Source organism: Gadus macrocephalus, chromosome 16 (assembly GCF_031168955.1).
Source record: "Gadus macrocephalus chromosome 16, ASM3116895v1".
Lineage (NCBI taxonomy): Eukaryota > Metazoa > Chordata > Actinopteri > Gadiformes > Gadidae > Gadus > Gadus macrocephalus.
In genome coordinates this window covers 3336297-3357339 of record NC_082397.1, presented here as the reverse complement: position 1 = coordinate 3357339, position 21043 = coordinate 3336297, and the positions used below count along the sequence as shown (strand labels likewise).

At 47.9% G+C, this 21043-nt stretch overlaps 1 protein-coding gene across 1 annotated transcript in view; it reads right to left on the bottom strand.

Moving 5' to 3' along the window:
* nbeab (neurobeachin b) overlaps positions 1-21043 on the bottom strand; it is a 135104-nt gene that overhangs the window by 100829 nt on the left and 13232 nt on the right. Inside the window, 2 exon segments of the mRNA XM_060075779.1 lie at positions 2481-2584; positions 5788-6019. Of these exon segments, the coding sequence (XP_059931762.1) occupies positions 2481-2584; positions 5788-6019 (336 nt within the window).

Here is a 21043-nt window from a genome sequence, read left to right as displayed (position 1 = left end):
AGTGAGTTCAAAGTGCTGGAAAAACAGAAGGAAGGAGAGAGATAAAGTACTGTCTGTGATCTTCTACACCGACATCTCATGGGAACACGTATGGAGAGATCCCATCAAAATCTAACACATTCCCATCTGTTCTCATCTGTGATGCACCGTTCTGTTTATCATCCGTTGTCATGGTGAAGTAAGGAAGGGACAGCAGGAAGGCAACAACAACAGGGATGTACAGGGGGTTTGTTAATGAGTGGTTTGGCAGATTGGCAGGTGGTCTCACAAATCAGAGTTTAGACTAATAACTAAAGTCTGATGGCAGAAAAGCTCAAACCTCTGGAAACGCTTTTCTTCCACTTTCTGTCGCTACAAATTTGTCTTGATCAGCCTAGTCGCCGGAGGCTAGGAATCAACGAGCGTGTTATTGGTGGACACAAACTCTGCATTCAACTGCGAGGAACTGCTGTAAACGTTTATCATCAACGCTGTGAAGGAATCCATTTATTAAAAGACCCCGTTCCGAGGACATCCCTGTTCTCGGATGGAACAGGACACGAAGCGTAACTCTGTTCCTGGCCCGGGCTCGGGGCCGTCTCCCTCCAGACGTCCTGCTCCAACACAGCAGTCCTGCTCCAACACAGCAGTCCTGCTCCAACACAGCAGTCCTGCTATAACACAGCAGTCCTGCTATAACACAGCAGTCCTGCTATAACACAGCAGTCCTGCTATAACACAGCAGTCCTGCTATAACACAGTCCTGCTATAACACAGTCCTGCTACAACACAGTCCTGCTATAACACAGTCCTGCTATAACACAGTCCTGCTATAACACACTCCTGCTATAACACACTCCTGCTATAACACAGTCCTGCTATAACACAGTCCTGCTATAACACAGTCCTGCTATAACACAGTCCTGCTATAACACAGCAGTCCTGCTATAACACAGCAGTCCTGCTATAACACAGCAGTCCTGCTATAACACAGCAGTCCTGCTATAACACAGCAGTCCTGCTATAACACAGCAGTCCTGCTATAACACAGCAGTCCTGCTATAACACAGTCCTGCTACAACACAGTCCTGCTATAACACAGTCCTGCTACAACACAGTCCTGCTATAACTCAGTCCTGCTATAACACAGTCCTGCTACAACACAGTCCTGCTATAACACAGTCCTGCTATAACACAGTCCTACTATAACACAGTCCTGCTACAACACAGTCCTACTATAACACAGTCCTGCTATAACACAGTCCTGCTATAACACAGTCCTGCTATAACACAGTCCTGCTACAACACAGTCCTGCTATAACACAGTCCTGCTATAACACAGCAGTCCTGCTATAACACAGTCCTGCTATAACACAGTCCTGCTATAACACAGTCCTGCTATAACACAGCAGTCCTGCTATAACACAGCAGTCCTGCTATAACACAGCAGTCCTGCTATAACACAGCAGTCCTGCTATAACACAGCAGTCCTGCTATAACACAGCAGTCCTGCTATAACACAGCAGTCCTGCTATAACACAGCAGTCCTGCTATAACACAGCAGTCCTGCTATAACACAGCAGTCCTGCTATAACACAGCAGTCCTGCTATAACACAGTCCTGCTATAACACAGTCCTGCTATAACACAGTCCTGCTATAACACAGTCCTGCTATAACACAGCAGTCCTGCTATAACACAGCAGTCCTGCTATAACACAGTCCTGCTATAACACAGTCCTGCTATAACACAGTCCTGCGATAACACAGTCCTGCTATAACACAGTCCTGCTATAACACAGTCCTGCTATAACACAGTCCTGCTATAACACAGTCCTGCTATAACACAGCAGTCCTGCTATAACACAGCAGTCCTGCTATAACACAGTCCTGCTATAACACAGTCCTGCTATAACACAGTCCTGCTATAACACAGTCCTGCTATAACACAGTCCTGCTATAACACAGCAGTCCTGCTATAACACAGCAGTCCTGCTATAACACAGTCCTGCTATAACACAGTCCTGCTATAACACAGTCCTGCTATAACACAGTCCTGCTATAACACAGCAGTCCTGCTATAACACAGCAGTCCTGCTATAACACAGTCCTGCTATAACACAGTCCTGCTATAACACAGTCCTGCTATAACACAGTCCTGCTATAACACAGTCCTGCTATAACACAGCAGTCCTGCTATAACACAGCAGTCCTGCTATAACACAGCAGTCCTGCTATAACACAGCAGTCCTGCTATAACACAGTCCTGCTATAACACAGTCCTGCTATAACACAGTCCTGCTATAACACAGTCCTGCTATAACACAGTCCTGCTATAACACAGCAGTCCTGCTATAACACAGTCCTGCTATAACACAGCAGGACGTCTGGAGCCGGGATTCGTTGGGGGCCGCTCTTGTGAGCGGTGGATGCGTGGGTGGTGCGGCTGGGGGGTCAGGGGTCGGGGGTCGGGGGGGTTGTGGGGTTCCCGGGGGACACTCACCCAGATGCCCCCCTGCTCCCCGCGGAGCAGCGTGAGCAGCAGCTTCAGCTCCCCCACCGCGATGCTGTAGTGGGCCAGCACACACAGTAGCTCCACCAGCAGCTCTACACACACACACACACACACACACACACACACACACACACACACACACACACACACACACACACACACACACACACACACACACACACACACACACACACACACACACACACACACACACACACACACATATACATAGAGAACACACAGCACACACACACATAGAGGAAACACACACACACACAGACACATATACACATACATAGAGAGCACACACATAGCACAAACACACAATATATACACAAAAACATAGAGAAGACACACACACACACACACACACACACACAGATCAAAGACACACAAACCCAGAGTATACATACACAATCAAACACGCATATATAGGGAACACACGCAGAGATCATAGACAAACAAGACAAACAAGACACACACGTACACACACAGAGATCAAAGACACACAAACCCAGAGAATACATACACAATCAAACACACATTTATAGGGAACACATGCAGAGATCATAGACACACACACACACACACACACACACACACACACACACACACACACACACACACACACACACACACACACACACACACACACACACACACACACACACACACACACACACACACAGTGAGTTAGTAAAGTGAAAAGCCTATAGTATGTCTTGTCAAGTGTTATTCCTCTGATAACGGGGGGATCCTCGTGCTCTCCCTTCGCGGCTCCACAGCCCCCCGTCTGCCTCACCCTGCCGGTAATGAACTGTCACTTTGCGCACCTCACCACTCTAAATCCTATTATACTTATCATCACCCGTACCCTCCGCGCCGCGAACCAGACACACAGAAGCCCACCGGTACATCACAGAGCAAAGAGGTGGAACATTTGTGGGGAGAGAAATACATTCGGAAAAACATGCTTTTGATCCACGGTCACGAATGAATGTTAAAAAGAACCAGAGTCGCTGATGGTAGGAGTACTCTCATACAGTACTCCGGTGTTGTATGAGACAGAAAACAAGCACTGTGGCTTTGGCTGAAAGATTACTAAGCAAAGTAGGAACAGTGTTAGTAAATATTCAGAATTATTAGGAGTAATACAGAGTAGAAAAACTGTCACTCTAATACATTATTAGCAAATCAATTCACAAAACATTGAATAAATGAAGCTGGACCTTGACAGGACTACTTCAATTAACTGTAATGACTTTCAAAGTAGCAGGTAGCCCAGAATACCGGCTGTGGTTAATTTCTCATCGTGTGCGTTTACTAAAATGAATCTGAAGCTGTGATTGTCTGTCAACATTGATCCATTGTCCAGACCTACCACCCGAAGAACCATCGACACAGCAGAAATACAGTGTAACCCAACCATCAAACATCCTGAATCAATTACATCATTTACATTTTTATTCAGTATTCGATTGGTCGGGGAGAGCTAAGGAAACTGGGATCAAAGTGTTTCCTTTTCTCATTTGTGAAATAAAAGTCGCAGGATGTCAAGGTGCGTCCCTGTGGGAATACGCTTCTGGTTTTAAATTACTTTTTTTAATCCAAATGGGGAATAAACCAAACCATTTTCATCAAAGCAGAGCACAAAATTACCTCCTCCTGACTGTACTTACTTTAATTGACATGGATCATAATGGATTCAATTACTTCATCCATTATGGTAAATATTCCCTGACGGGATAAACAACAAATAAGAAAATGAAAGCAAGAAATAAAGATATACAGGAAGAGAGAGAGAGTAAAATTACCAAAATAATGACCAAAATAAGAAATAAAGGAACATCAAGAAAGAATGAAAGAAATATAATTGAATCCATTTTCCATCCATCCACATCCATGTTAGAATATCGGTGGTTTTCACATTGGAAATAATCCACGATTCTAGAGAACTTTTTGGCGAACTACATATTAAACCATTTAGTATAAAATACTTTAAAAAACAAACTATATGTCTCTGCTTGATTAAAAGGTATTTTATAGCAAAATGTTGAGATTTATAAAGAGAGAGAGGGAGAAAGGATGGAATAGAGCCAGATTTTGACAATATACAACCAAAAAGAAAGCTTACTCTGGGTAAATTTATGTTATTGTTATATCTTTAAAAGAGAATGGAAGGCAAAATGCTAATTTTAATAGATTAATCTCCATTTACCAGCTTTCATTGTGAAGCAGAGATAAAGTAATACGATTTATGCTTTATTGTTTCTCATCTTCAGTAGTTCTGAAACGGGGAAGGAAATACTAAGATACATAAGAACTGCCTTTTTCAGTTACGCTTTGAAACCTACATCGATATTGATGTTAAATTTGGAATCTACGGAAGTTCCCTCAAGTGGAATTATTCCAGTTAAGTTCAAAGCCTCGGAAGAGTTTCCCAACACAGTATGATACTTCCGCTCTAAAATACCTCAGTGTAGTAGTAGCTGAACTGTTAGAACTCAGTGCTATCCGATACTTTCAGCTTTAAAAAGGCACCTTTACCACCAGGTGTTAATGATGGGTCAGAATCTACCCTTGAGTGACATCACAAATTGATGTGTCCACCCAGATGGACGATGGATGGATCTATCCTTTGTACATCTCCCTAGACACGCCCACTTCCCATTTGCGCCGTCACTAATGGTTTGAAATGGAAATGGCTCGTAATGGAAAACCAGTCTGAGTCATTCTGCAGCCGAGGTCAGGTAAATAGTTTGGCTCACTCATTCTATCAAACCTTCTTCTACTGTTGACAATGTTCACACGTGTTCGTTATAAGTACAGTTCTACCACTCTGCATGAACACGTAGGGCTATGCGATTAATATAATTTTGATTGCGATTTAGATTTTTGCGTCAAAGGAACACCAAACTAAAATAATCTTGTTTAAATTATATCATTTTTATGTTTGGTATAAAGAACAGCTGGATACATATTTTTACATTATTTTCTATTTCAACATTTTGTACTTGACCATTTTGTGTAGTTTTTAAGGCAAAAGTCCTCAGTTACAAAGTGTTTCTTGGAGAGAAACGCTGAATAAATGCATCAGGTTTTCGAACTCAAAAATAATTGTTATAAATAAAATTATGATTTGAATATCTACCAAAATAAACGTGAGTCTGACTTTTTTTTCCCACAATGCAGCAGCCCTCTGTGCATGGAGACCTATTTCCGGACCCGTTTCTCGTTTACGTTCAGACTGGGCCATGAACTCCTCTGGGACCGATGGTCCAACGGCGCTCCGTACCTGCGATGACGTCGTCGGCGCCGCCCACCGCGAGCAGCAGGTGCCTGACGAGGCCCACCTGGGTGCAGGTGTGCCTGTTGCGCAGGCTCCGGCGCAGCATGGCGGTGAAGGTGGCCCACACCTGGGCCTGGGTGGGGGCGGGGCAGCGCCGGAGCAGGTCCAGCATGCACAGCACGCCGTCGGCCTCCTGGATCAGGTGGTTGGTCTCCAGGTCAAACTCACCCCCCACCAACTAGGGGGGGGAGACGTGAGGGAGAGCGGTCGGGAGGCAGAGAGAGAGAGAGAGAGAGAGTCGGAGAGAGGGAGAAAAGGGTGCATGGGGACGGAAAGGATAGTTGGGAGAGAAGGATCAATGGGGAGAGGAAGAGGAAGGGAGAGGGTGAGAGAAGGATCAACGGAGTGAGGAGGGAGGGTGAGGGAGGGTGAGAGAAGGATCAACGGAGTGAGGAGGAGGGAGGGTGAGGGAGGGTGAGAGAAGGATCAACAGAGTGAGGAGGAGGGAGGGTGAGGGTGAGAGAAGGATCAACGGAGTGAGGAAGGAGGGAGGGTGAGGGAAGGATCAATGAGAGAAAAGAGAGAGAGAGAGTGAGAGAAAGAGAGAGAGAGACAGAGAATCAGAGAGAGAAAACCAGCTGAAAACTTCAGATTAGATCAAAAGCACCCCGCTTAAACTGAAAGCTGTGTTAGATTTCTCAGACGGGTTGCGAGGGGTGGGCGGGGCCAAGGAGGGAACCGACCTTTAGTCGCACCACTACGACCACCGCCTCTTCGTACTCATCATGAACCACCGCTGCCATGGTGAGTGCAGGAAGCAACAAGCCACCATCTGCTTCTCAGAGCTCAACAGGCATGAAATTGCTCCTCTCTCTTAAAACGTCTACCGGGGTTCGGGAGGGTGGGGGTGGGGGCTGGTCGAGGCGTGTGGGGGGGGGGGGGGGGGGGGGGGCAACACGGGGGCCAACAGAACATTAGAGTGACTGATGGGCTGTGACGAGGAGGATGAGGAGGGCTACGCGTTAATGGCGTGGATTTAATTCAAACTTTCCGCTACGAAGACGAACGGGCGGCTGAGAGGGTGTAGTAGAAACGAGCTGAGAATAAGCCGAATACGTTTAATTTGATTAAGCGTGCATTTCGTTCAATCTTTGTTTAACCAAGCGAGTCCCATATTAATGAAGGATCTCTTTTTTTTTTTTTTTTCGAGGAAAACCCAACCGAGACTTTCACAGAATAGTATACTTGACGCCATTGCTTCACACATGAAACCGGGTTTCAACTTAATTTTTTTACCTAAAGTACCTGCAATGTCACTCACACAGAGACTTCCATGGCCAGCTGACACGGTTAAAACTGAACCAATGGTCTCCACTTACATTATTTGCATATGTCGTCATTCATTTTGTTGTGCGACGTACGTGGACAGAGATTATGATGATGATGATAATAATAATAATAATAATACATTTAATTTAGAGGCGCCTTTCAAGACACCCAAGGTCACCTTACAGAGCATATAGTCATCATACAAAACTATGTAAAACAGACTAGGAATAAAAGGAAAACAGAGGTTAAACATGAAGAATAATAATAATTAATAACACTCAAAGACGCCTAAAGTGAAGGGGGGACCTCACTAACTATGATGATGATGATGATGATGACGAAGAGGGAGTGTGGTTGGGCAATGATTGAGGCGGAGTGGCGTGTGACAGTCAGAATCGGATCATAATTTCCTAACCATGACGAGAACGAGTCGCAGTCGCTGGGTCTAAAGATAGTCGCCGTGACAACGGAGATGCTAACTGGAACGATTAGAGAGACTTATTTATTTTCACACTGTCATTAACAGTGACACACGGAATCAAGCACACACACACGCACACACAAAGACACGCACACACAATCCGCTTCACCCATCAGGTCTCCGTCACGATATTCTCGGTTTACCTATACCCTTTAATGTTTAATTTAATGTAATGCTTAAATGCCACTATGATTTTATGCAGATCCTTATGGAAATACCATATTAAATAGAAATCCTCCTATTCAGCCAATGAGCCGGAGGTTGTACCACAGAATCCATTAACCTCCACGCGGAGAAAGATCACACGGTTTTTATATCAGCATCGTCTGATTGATTCCAGATGTTCCTGCAGGGCTAGTCTGGCACTGCAGATTCAGTGACGACCTATAGGCGGTTCCCGGCCCAATTGGGTCCCCACGATTCTCAAGTTTCATCGATGACCTCAGAGATACAAAGCCTAAGAGAAAATTAAGAAATGAAACGCTTGCCTGTAACCATGACAACCGATCAAGGGATCCAGGCAACAATGAATAGCACACTCCTCCCACATCACCACCTTAATCACCACCTGCAACCACCAACACCATCACCTACACCACCACCACCACCACCCTCCGACGGCAGCCACAGCTGGGTAATTGCCGGTATGGATTAACACAATAAAACTTTGGGATAATCGCTAGTGCTTCACACAAACATACTTTATATATCCGTGCTGATTAGCCATTACATGCACAGTATATCAAAATCCCCCCCTGTAAAGTGGCTTCACAAGTGGGGGTGTCCACTCTCCACACAGAAGAATGATGGATAAATCAAGCTACTCCTACTGCCAGCTATTTGAAGTGTAATTTACTTTTCAGGGCTACTGTACCCACTGGGGGTCCACCCATTATAAAACCGTACACACTCAAATTGTCCAGAGACGCTTCGGGTGACAATGTGCATCGCGTGTCTTTTCATCAATAACGTACGATTGGGTAAGGGCTTCTCATTCAGAGACGCGTTGCTGTAGGCGTAGGACCTCCTTTTCCAGATAACAGAAATGCGGTGTGGAATTTAGAAGATGTTTATTCAGAATCCTTCAAGCGGTTTAGTGATTACTCCCAGGAGGACACGACCGGGAGGGAAACACAAGCGACTGTGATCCTGCGTTGTTCCCGCCTTACGCACCCCGCGTGATTTACTGCGGGAGTAGGAGAAAGTCATCACGGAACACGGAGCACCTAGCATTCTGGAAACTTTTTGTCGCCGCAACAAATAAACCCAGATAAAGGGCAGGGTTGGACTAGTATGCCGTAAGCATTGCAGATGTGCACAATTTTTGGTTGAATATAACCCAGGGATTGAATAAAAAAAAGGTTCCAGAGAGTTTACGCTGTGGGAATACTAGCCTATCATCCCTGCTAACCGCTCTCCAATAGCTCCTCCCTGCTAGCCCCTCCCTGCTAGCCCCACCCTGCTAGCCCCACCCTGCTAGCCCCTCCCTGCTAACCCCTCCCTGCTAGCCCCTCCCTGCTAGCCCCTCCCTGCTAGCCGCTCTGTGCTAGCCCCTCCCTGCTAGCCCCTCTGTGCTAGCCCCTCTGTGCTAGCTCCTCCCTGCTAGCCCCTCCCTGCTAGCCCCTCTGTGCTAGCTCCTCCCTGCTAGCCCCACCCTGCTAGCCCCTCCCTGCTAGCCCCTCCTGCTAGCCGCTCTGTGCTAGCCCCTCCCTGCTAGCCCCACCCTGCTAGCCCCATCCTGCTAGCTCTAAACTGCTAGCTCCTCTCGGCTAGCTCCTCTCGGCTAGCTCTCTCGGCTAGCTCCTCTCGGCTAGCTCCTACCTGCTAGCTCCTCTCCGCTAGCTCCTCTCCGCTAGCTCCTCTCCGCTAGCTCTAGAGAGACCAGTCTCATGCTAGGGATTCTTATCCTCCGCAAGAGGGAGCTTCCTCATCTTCAGGATGAAGAAACCGCCTAGCTTCCACTTTTTTTTTTTGATGTCCTATTTCTTTCTTAGCGGAAGAGCTGGAAGGGAAGAAGGAAGGGTCTTCCCCTTCACTGTGCTTTCGACATTGATAATATAGAATAGGTAATTAGTTATAGATACAAACCATATTCTCCAGCTGTTCAAAGCCACAAAGCCCAGATTCACCTCTGAACACAAACACAGGACTCCCGAGTATCGTAGCATCTAGTTGACAATGCATTGACCTGTAGGGGGCTAGCCCTCCATCAGGCTAGTGCTCTAGCGGGCTATTCCTCTAATGGACTAGCGCTAGCTCCGGTCTAGCTCGAGGTCAGCCTGTTCATCATTACTTTATAAAACATCTAAAGGTCACAGCAGTAAAAAAAGGTCAAGCCAACAGGAGCGAGCGAGGGTGGGCGAACGAGACTAACAACAGCTCTGATTCGCATGCCAGTCCCATCACTTTGATTAATGGCCTCAACGTCAACGCTAAACCCGGCTAATGGCTACGCTCTGATCCCAGCATGCTAATAAGCTTAGTGTCTGATCTCCGGCATGACAGCTCTGTTTGGCGGTAGCGTGCTGCGCTGTCGTATGCTATAATGGGCGGTTATTGGCAAGGAAGTAGTGCGAGTGGTTTTTATTTTACCTATCACAGAACTTTGACCTCCTTTAAAGATTTGCTGCTACGAGAGAGAGAGAGAGAGAGAGAGAGAGAGAGAGAGAGAGAGAGAGAGAGAGAGAGAGAGAGAGAGAGAGAGAGAGAGAGAGAGAGAGAGAGAGAGAGAGAGAGAGAGAGAGAGAGAGAGAGAGAGAGAGAGAGAGAGAATGCCAGCACCTTCAGATTTGACCTCTCAAGGCCAAGTGACACTGTGCACACTTCATAGAGCTACATTATAAGCATTCAGTACAGCATGTACCCTATAGAGAGGTTGTTGACATTGCAAACATTGCATCGGATGCATGATTGGACATATGTATGTGTAGAACGCCTCATCACATCATGTATGTCCTGAGGTTTGCCACAGCTTGGCTATAAAATGTAGAGGAGACACAAAAGTCTTAAATGAGCTGATTTGTAACCAATGTGCAGTACTAAATCATGAAATGACCATTGATATGTCCTCAGTGATTTAGGAAACATGCCACAGCGAAATACCGCTTCCCTGATAACGATGCTACATCCAGAATGTTCTGCTTTGAAATATCTGTTCCGGGTGAGCTAGGAAGTAACTGGTTTTTACCTTCAAAGAAATCTGCCCTCCTTTAAAAGATGCATTTTGCTGCTACACACATTTTCATTTATATGACGCACGCACACACACACACACACACACACACCACACACACACACACACACACACACACACACACACACACACACACACACACACACCACACACACACACACACACACACACACACACACACACACACACACACACAGGGAAGGAGGGAGCGAGACAGACGGAGACAGAGAGAGACAGAGGCATGCATTCTAAAGAGAAATAGGTAACAAGCAGTGGGCTACACGGAGAGAAGAGTGAAGAAGAACTGCAGTGAGGCAGAAAAAGAGAGAGAAATTGAGTGGGAGAGCGGGATAGAGAGGTATAAAGTGATGCTCCAAGGAACAGAACAAACGTTCACCTTAACGGCCACATCCACACACACTCTCTTGCCTCAAAGGACAGGCAGGGTGATACAATCTGGGAAAGAGGGAGAACAAACATAAGGAGGAACCAAATCATGAACATAAGGAAAAATGAATGAGAGAATGCTGGGCTGGGCTGAACATCTGTAAATAAATGATTTTGTGCGTTCTTTTGTGTAACTGCGTAATGGAGTCTGTCAGCTGGTAGAGAGTTCCCACAAACAATCTTTCAACCTTGCACTGACCTTAAGGAAGAAGAGAAAACGTGCTGGGATATCACTTCCCAGTTCTAAACTCAAACCACTGCTGCTCTTTTCACCCCACAACAACAGAAGTGTTGAGGTGCAAAGGCTGCTGTGAGGTGTGTTTCCTTACTGAAGCTGTCCGAAGTGTGAAGTCATCTCTAAAATCTTTTGGCAGTTGGTTCAATGATTAATAAATAAATATAGAGACAGCTTTCAAATGCTGGTTAGATGTTGATGGGATTGTTTGTCCTCAGAAATGATAATACTATTATTACATTCCCCAACTTTGAAAAAAAAGTTAGTTTCAAAATTGTATTTAAAAAGAAAAGTGTGTGTTTGTGCCTGTGGGCTTGTGTGCACGTGCGTGCCTGCGTGCGTGCGTGTGTGTGTAGCTGCTGATTTGATGCCCGCGTTCGAGAAAGCGTTAGGCTTCATGGTGTTTATGTGTGGATGTGGAGCTCTGGCAGGGGCATCGGCCAATTTTGGACATCCACGTCCAAGAGAGAGATAATCTTCCCACATGGTGTGTGGGATGCACAACGGTGCGAAAAAAATATCACAAAGTAAGTCACATAGGGTTCGAATTCAAGCTGAAAAGGGGGGGTTCACATACACTTTAAAAAGGCATAATCTCTAGAGCTGTTTGTCCTTTCTATGCTGCCGTAGCCCATTATGAGCTGCCGGGCAGATGACCTGCTCCTCATGTCGATACCAAGGGCTCATCCTCGGGTAACAAAAGACAACAAGTCTTATTTGCATGGACTATACGCTGAATAAAACATACTTGTGAATATAATATCACATTACTGCAAAGTCTGTTTAGTCTGTAACAAAATGTATTCAGAGATTGTTATACATTATGTTGTGTTCCATAAGCCAAGGTGAAACAAAGGTATTCTGTTGACTGCAGAGCGTAGGGAGGTATCTAAGTAAAAAATAAAATTGACTCTTGTACAATCTCAATATCACTAAGCAGACTGTTAGTTGGAGATTAGCTGGAGACCAGCTCCTTATTAAAACCCAATCAAGGCAAATTTGTATTCTAAATAAAGACGTAGAAAGTGTGTGTGTGTGTGTGTGTGTGTGTGTTTGCGTCTGTGTGTGTGTGTGTGTGTGTGTGTGTGTGTGTGTGTGTGTGTGTGTGTGTGTGTGTGTGTGTGTGTGTGTGTGTGTGTGTGTGTGTGTGTGTGTGTTTGCGTCTGTCTGTGTGTGTGTGTGTGTGTGTGTGCGTCTGTGTGTGTGTGTGTGTGTGTGTGTGTGTTTGTGTGTGGTGTGTGCGTCTGTGTGTTTGTGTGTGTGTGTTTGCGTCTGTGTGTTTGTGTGTGTGTGTTTGCGTCTGTGTGTGTGTGTGTGTGTGTGTGTGTGTGTGTGTCTGTGTGTGTGTGTGTGTGTGTGTGTGTTTGCGTCTGTGTGCGTGTGAGTGTGTGTCCAACAGATGGACGAACAGAACGAGTAGATTGCCTGGTTATGGAGGGGAGGGGGAGGAGGGGGAGGTGGGGGAGGGGGAGGGGGAGGAGGGGGAGGTGGGGGAGGAGGGGGAGGTGGGGGAGGGGAGGGGGAGGTGGGGGAGGGGTGGGGGAGGTGGGGTTATTAGCAGCTCAGATGTTTATCATTAAAACAGCATCCTGTGTTGCCCATGGGTTACCGCCGTGGGGCTGAGTTTATTCATTTGTGAAGTTGGATTTGAGGGAACAGACATTTCAAAGACACTCTAGAGAGTGAGTGAGTGAGTGAGTGAGTGAGTGAGTGAGTGAGTGAGTGAGTGAGTAGAGTAAACAGACAGACAGACAGACAGACAGACAGACAGACAGACAGACAGACAGACACAGACAGACAGACAGACAGACAGACAGACAGACAGACAGACAGACAGACAGACAGGGAAACAAGCAGGCAGAAAGTCAGGAAGAACATGGAGTGATATACATCAAGAACGCAGGAAACAGAAAAAGCTACGGAAAGAACAAAAGAACAAATTGAAAACGTAAAACAACATTCAAAGTACAAAAGCCCTGAACAGAGCAGGAGGTGCTTGAGAGTGAAGAGCTGCTGTACAACCTATGTTGGTATTTCACGAGGTATGAGTGCTTTTGTTAAATCAAACACGTGTGAGTTAAGTATCAACGCGCTTGATTAAACACAACCTCTCGAGATGGGAAACTCAATTTGTGACAGAAGGCTGAGAGACAGAGAGAGGAATGACAAGAGGGAGGGATGGAGGAAAGAAGTGAGGGGAGGAGGTTGGGATAGAGGGAAAGATGAAGGAGGGAGTGAAGGAAGCAGGGCAGGGGGGAAAGGGGGAGGGATTGAGGGGAGGAGGGATTGTTCGATAGAGGGAGGGAAGGAGGGAGGGAGGGAGGGAGGGAGTGAGGGAGGGAGGGAGAGAAGGAGGAAACTCAGGAGGGAATGAGAGTTAGGGAGAGACCCAGTGAAGAGATCGAGATGGTGGGAAAGAGATGGAGGGATGAAGAGCACAGTGGGTTGAACGAAAGAGCAAGACAGGGAGAGAGGTAGAGAGGCAGGTATGATAGTGTAGCAGCTAGGGACTTCGACTCGCAGACACAAAGACTCTGGGGATTTGTTCCCCTCACTTGTACATGTACTTGAGCCAGAAATGAGACGTACTTTATTGTTCCCAATGGGGAAGCAGCTTCACCCCTATCTGCCGCTTAATGATATGTTCCTGAATTCACTGATCTCGATTTGGATAAAAGCATTGGATGGAAAAAACACTACATAGTCAAAAGAAAAGGACGTTTTTCAACAGCACTTGTGGAGGTAAAGACGGAGGACACAAAAAATGGTCTTTCACTTTCTCTCTCTCCCCATCCCTCTATCTCTGTCACACTCTCTCTCTCTCTCTCTCTCTCTTTCATTTTGATTCCACTTTTAACATAATTCCGTTTTGTTCGTCTTGAAGACCGGTGCCATCACCTCTTGCCTCAGACATCCCCACAGAAACCAGAAGAGCAGAGACAATCATTTCACTAAAGAGAAAAAAAAGAGACTCAAAACAGATGGAATGTAATGTGAAGATCACCGCCTGAATGTTAATTACTCTTGATAGGATTGTATAGCTAGAAGGAGCTAGCAGCAGCTAGTATATCATGCTGTTTATCGCTTTGTCTATTTGTTACAATCCTTTTTTTGTATCTTTATCATATTTTTAGATTTCATTTAGTGAAAGCGATTGATCAATACCATCTGATATACATTTAAATCGTATGTTTTTGCAAGTCTCTGCCAACCATTTGGTGAGCGTTCCCCCTACTCTGAAAGCCGGCTGTGTTATTTTTCGTAACGTCAAAGTGCCTTGAAAAAGCCCCTTAAAGTCACAACCAAGGGACACCGTCTGCGAAGTGTGCGGGGATGTGTGCATCTGCTCCGTCTGGGCAGCGGTTGATGTGCACGGCCGTGTCCGAGAAAGTGTTCGGCTTCTTGGACAATCAGTATGCCGTCAGAGAGTGTGTTGATGTGTGAAGCTGTCTGTGCAGCATTGGATGTCGATGGCTATGTCCTAGAGAGCGTTAAGCTTTTCTGATACTTATGGTAAAACGCCGCAATGTGTGGAGGCGCATCTCATACACAACAACGGAACTGATAAAGTGTCACAAATTTTGCATGGGTCGTGAACATGGAGATAACACGCACAACTGTATTTTTTTCATAGTGGTGGAATTTGAGCTGAAACATGGGCTTCAAACACACTTTAAGAATAATTTAATTGGGCATATTTACTTCATAAGCTTTTATTTTTAAGATGAAAAAAAATAATGTCAGAACAGAGTGTGTAGTGTGGGACTGCAAGTGAAGTAATTTTTCCAGCATTTAACTGTTGTTAATATTTGTACTCATTGATTGGCGGTAATAACCTGAATCCCAGACGTAATTAAATGACCCTTCCCACTTGGTTTGGGTGAAATATCGAAACCATTTAAAGCCTAAATCTCTTTAGGTGTTATGCAAGGTAATTGCGTTGGTCCGTGTAATGGACTCTATATATGTACTAATTCATCTCCTACACAGCAGCCGACAGGAGGGAAAACTGAAGCCTGTTAATGAGGAAATTTACATACAGAGTAATTTACATAGCGAATGATGTGTCGCAGAGGAGAGAAAAACAAATAGAAATTATAATCAACGGCCAACTAAAGTAGCTCTCCCCCAAAGACGGGAAGTCTGTAAACTGACGGCTGATAAACAAAACACTCCATGAACAGTGGGGGGCAGGACCCTAAAGCTATCATGTTACCAGCCTGATACTATCACGCTAGAAGGATGGATGGATGGATGGATGCCTGGGTGGACTGTGAGATCACCATTGCTTCCACTCAGACGCAATGCAAACTGGTCGATTTCAGCACCATGGACAGCGCTACTCTGGACGGCTTCAAAACAAACAACTAACAACTCCGGCGCGGTCGTTCCGGTAGGTCACGACTCACGGAATGTTTTCGATACGGCCCGGAAATGTTCAGGAATGTTCCCCCGGACACAAAAATACAGGCCCTTGTTGTCGGGCTGTGTAACCGAGGTGTAGTTTTAAAAGCACTTTGGCTGACAATAAGGACGGAGAGAAGGGGAGGCAAAGTGCTGTCATGTGAACCACTTTATATTACGCCCCCGCTCTCCTTCCCTGACAGACAAGAGGACAGCAGGATCAAAGTCACAAATCTAAACCTATAACCAAACATATTACACGGAATGCATTGTTCTCCCCCCCCCCCCCCCCCCCCCCCCCCCCCCCCCCCCCCCCATTACAGAGAATACACATCTTTTTTGGACATAATGTGCATAATACCAAAGAGACATTGCCCTTTCCTCCCCTGTACATTTTACCCAGAATACACTGCTCTTTGATTCAATGTATTTAATACCCAGGAGAAGTTGCTCTTTGCCCCCTCCTGTGTAAATTCCCCAGTCCTGCTCTCTCTGGAAATGCGGGCAATAAAGGTGAGGGTAAATAGAGAGTAAATGAATACGTTAAACCAGTTCTGCAACGGAGTCGTGTTTCGTTACCATGGCAGCCATACAGAGAGAGAGAGAGAGAGAGAGAGACGAACCAATGAAAGAGGTTGTTTGCGTGCGAGAAATGAGTCTGATCATCGGTCGGTTGAGAGGCTAATGTCAACATCCATCTTCTGAACACGAACGCCGACGCCTAGCCGCCGCCGCCGCGCTCGGATCTCTCAAAAGACCCCGAAACCCTCGCTCTGAACGAACACACGGTTAAACGCCGTCCCCCCCCAGTGCACCGCAGCATGGCGTCGATGCATCAAAATATATATACAGCCATGAAGAGGAAAAGTATGAATGAAACAATCACTCCCTCGCTCGTCTCCTCGGTTGTCAAGGATCGGTGACTCCCTGTTAATGGAGCTCATTAGACACACAGTTAGACGCGGTTAGTTGCGTTAACCTCGCTGACCTTGAGGCGCCGACGATTGGAATCAAGTCGACGCTTTGCGATGTTTCTCTACACCGGAGCGTGCGGAGACGACCACGCTTCGTCTTATCATAATGTGTTTGCCCGCTCCATACCGACCGCTACGTGTGGGCGTCCCCGAAAAAAGAGGATCTCTGACGGCGCTCTGCTCCTTGATGACTGTTAGAGAAAAGAAAATGCTATAAATCGCTTTAGGTTAGAGGGTCTGTAAGATTAATTTAAAGAAAATAGTAATTTACTCCTGAGTTTGTTTCCTTTGCCCCGCCTTTTGTGGAGATTGAGGTCATGACTCAGAGGCGGGGGTGTGCAGAAAGGAGACGAAGTGTGGGAGTTGGGATGTTGACACTGTAATCAAACGGTAATAAAGTCTTAGAGAAACCAAAAGGGCCTGCATTTGTCAACGTTGAGGAGAATTCACGGTCCGCTTTTAATCCGGTGAAGTGAGAACACATTGATCTAGGAATGGCCTGCCAAGAGAGGAGAGGAGAGGAGAGGAGAGGGAGTGGGGAGTGGGGAGGAGAGAGAGTGGGGAGGAGAGGAGGAGAGAGAGTGGGGAGGAGAGGAGGAGAGAGAGTGGAGAGGAGAGGAGGAGAGAGAGTGGGGAGGAGAGGAGGAAGGAGAGTGGGGAGGAGAGGAGGAGAGAGTGGGGAGGAGAGGAGGAGAGAGTGGGGAGGAGAGGAGGAGAGAGAGTGGAGAGGAGAGGAGGAGAGAGAGTGGGGAGGAGAGGAGGAGAGAGAGTGGGGAGGAGAGGAGGAGAGAGAGTGGGGAGGAGAGAGAGTGGGGAGGAGAGAGAGTGGGGAGGAGAGAGAGTGGGGAGGAGAGGAGGAGAGAGAGTGGGGAGGAGAGAGAGTGGGGAGGAGAGGAGGAGAGAGAGTGGGGAGGAGAGGAGGAGAGAGAGTGGGGAGGAGAGGAGGAGAGAGAGAGTGGGGAGGAGAGGAGGAGAGAGTGGGGAAGAGAGGAGGAGAGAGCCAGGAGGCAGGGAAGAGGAGAGATAGGGAAAGGGAAAATAGAGGCAAAAAGAAGAGGAAGAACCAGGAGCAGAGAAAAGACGAGAGGGAGTTGATAGGAACAAATAATGGGTAATAATTAAATTACAGCAGCATATAAAGTTAGGGAAGAGGGAGAGGGCAGGAGAGGAAAAGGGGAGGAGAGAGGAGAAACAATGAGGAGTAGGGGAGTGGACTGGATGAGAGAGAATGTGTAGAGATGAGCAGGCGAGGATGAGTGGAGAGACAGAAGAGGAAAGAGGGACTTAAGGAACTGCTAATGCCAAGTAACACCTCGAAGTGTACTGCAATGCAGCTGCTCAGAGGAGGAGGAGGAGGAGTGTTTGAAAGGCAGAAGAAGAGAAAGTGAGGGAAGACCTTTGCAAAGGGAGAGAGAAAGAGAGATAGTCCTTTTTTCCTCTGCATTTCCTAAGTGCTCTTTACTCAGTCCTCTATGGATCGTGAGAGTGGCTCCTCTCGGACGGTGCGGAGAAGGAGGAGGAGGAGGAGGAGGAGCTCCTCTGGGTTAACAGCACATCAGTATGCAGGTCACAGGCTATGAGCATGCAGCCTGCAGCTTCTACTGCAATCCCTCCTCCCCCTGCCCACAACACCCTTGGGGGGGGGGGGAGAGACACCACCCCCTAATGACACTTCTGCGTCCCAGCAGTCAATCTATCAGCCCGGCCTCACCTCTTTCTCAGTCAAACGTTATACTCCTATTTCACTCCTCACTAGAAACTCCTCTCACTCACTCCAACATTGCACTCCTATCTCACTCCCCACGACACACTCCTACTCCAATCTCTCTCTTGCAGAGCAATCTCTCTCTTTCTACAATCTCTCTCGCACCAATAGCCCTCACGCCAACCTCTCTCTCCCCCACCAACCTCTCTCCCTCCCACCAACCTCTCTCTCTCCCACCAACCTCTCTCCCTCCCACACCAACCTCTCTCTCCCCCAACAGCCTCTCTCTCTCCCACCAACCTCTCTCTCTCCCACCAACCTCTCTCTCTCTCCCACACCAGCCTCTCTCCCTCCCACACCAGCCTCTCTCCCTCCCACACCAGCCTCTCACCAACACCAGCCTCTCTCCCTCCCACACCAGCCTCTCTCCCTCCCACACCAGCCTCTCTCCCTCCCACACCAGCCTCTCTCCCTCCCACACCAGCCTCTCTCCCTCCCACACCAGCCTCTCTCACCAACACCAGCCTCTCTCTCTCCCACCAACCTCTCTCTCTCCCACCAGCCTCTCTCCCTCCCACACCAACCTCTCTCTCTCCCACCAGCCTCTCTCTCTCCCTCCCACCAGCCTCTCTCCCTCCCACACCAGCCTCTCTCCCTCCCACACCAGCCTCTCTCCCTCCCACACCAGCCTCTCTCCCTCCCACACCAGCCTCTCTCTCCCCCAACAGCCTCTCTCCCTCCCACACCAACCTCTCTCCCTCCCACACCAACCTCTCTCCCTCCCACACCAGCCTCTCTCCCTCCCACACCAGCCTCTCTCCCTCCCACACCAGCCTCTCTCCCTCCCACACCAACCTCTCTCCCTCCCACACCAGCCTCTCTCCCTCCCACACCAACCTCTCTCCCTCCCACACCAGCCTCTCTCCCTCCCACACCAGCCTCTCTCCCTCCCACACCAGCCTCTCTCACCAACACCAGCCTCTCTCCCTCCCACACCAGCCTCTCTCCCTCCCACCAGCCTCTCTCCCTCCCACACCAACCTCTCTCCCTCCCACACCAACCTCTCTCTCTCCCACACCAGCCTCTCTCCCTCCCACCAGCCTCTCTCCCTCCCACACCAGCCTCTCTCCCTCCCACACCAGCCTCTCTCTCTCCCACCAACCTCTCTCTCTCCCACCAACCTCTCTCTCACCAACACCAGCCTCTCTCCCTCCCACACCAGCCTCTCTCCCTCCCACCAGCCTCTCTCCCCCACACCAGCCTCTCCCTCCCACACCAGCCTCTCTCTCCCCCAACAGCCTCTCTCTCTCCCACACCAGCCTCTCTCTCTCCCACCAGCCTCTCTCCCTCCCACACCAGCCTCTCTCTCCCACACCAGCCTCTCTCACCAACACCAGCCTCTCTCCCTCCCACACCAGCCTCTCTCCCTCCCACACCAGCCTCTCCCTCCCACACCAGCCTCTCTCACCAACACCAGCCTCTCTCTCCCTCCCACCAGCCTCTCTCTCCCCCAACAGCCTCTCTCTCCCCCAACAGCCTCTCTCACCAACACCAACCTCTCTTACAATAATTTCCTGATAGAAGAGTTAGTATCCTACGCTCAGCGTTTTTCTGTTATATAGAAGAACAGATCTAACGGATAAGGGATCGTACTGGCTGAACCCACACCCATCGCACAAAACGCACACATACAAACACGACTATGTACACACACGGCACACAATCACAAACAAACAGCCTGGAAAAATGTTGGAAAGCCAGATTTAACAGATCTCAGTGTTGAGGCCGAGGGAATAACACAACAGTGATATCTCAATGCCCTGTGCCTAACCCTTCTGGTTTCTCTAAAAAAAAAACACACTCACTCCCATGCATTTCATCCAAAGCCTAACACGACATAAAACCAACACTCCCTACACAGACAAACGTTTACACAAAATGATTAGCTCCATGAAAGGAAATAGACCAAAAATCCTATTCGTCTTTCCACAAGCCTAGCCATTCCAAGGAGGGGGGGGGAAAGTGTGCCCTGGAATAGGACAGGGGGAGTGTCTTGCATGTACACACTCGGTCCTCCAAGCCACATATAGATCTGTCAGCTCCCATTCTTCCGTGATGGCATGTTTACACACAGCTTCCATCTGCCTCCACACGCACACACACACACACACACACACACACACACACACACACACACACACACGCCTGAGCGTCACGCGACGAGGCCACATCCATCCTGAACGCAGGGGACCTGCAAGCCCCGAGATAACGATGCAGACACGGGGAGGAGTGTGTGTTCCTCACGTGCACCCCCACACGCACGGGCTCAGCGATAGTCTGGTTATGTTGGTTTCGACTCGAAGCCGAGAGGGTCCTGGAAGCCCAATGGACTCCGGACTGCAGTCTACTACCTGTGGACACGTCTGAGCCCGATGCTCTAACCCTGACGGGCGCCTGCCAATCTCACAGAACCACAGTTCACTATCCTGATTGT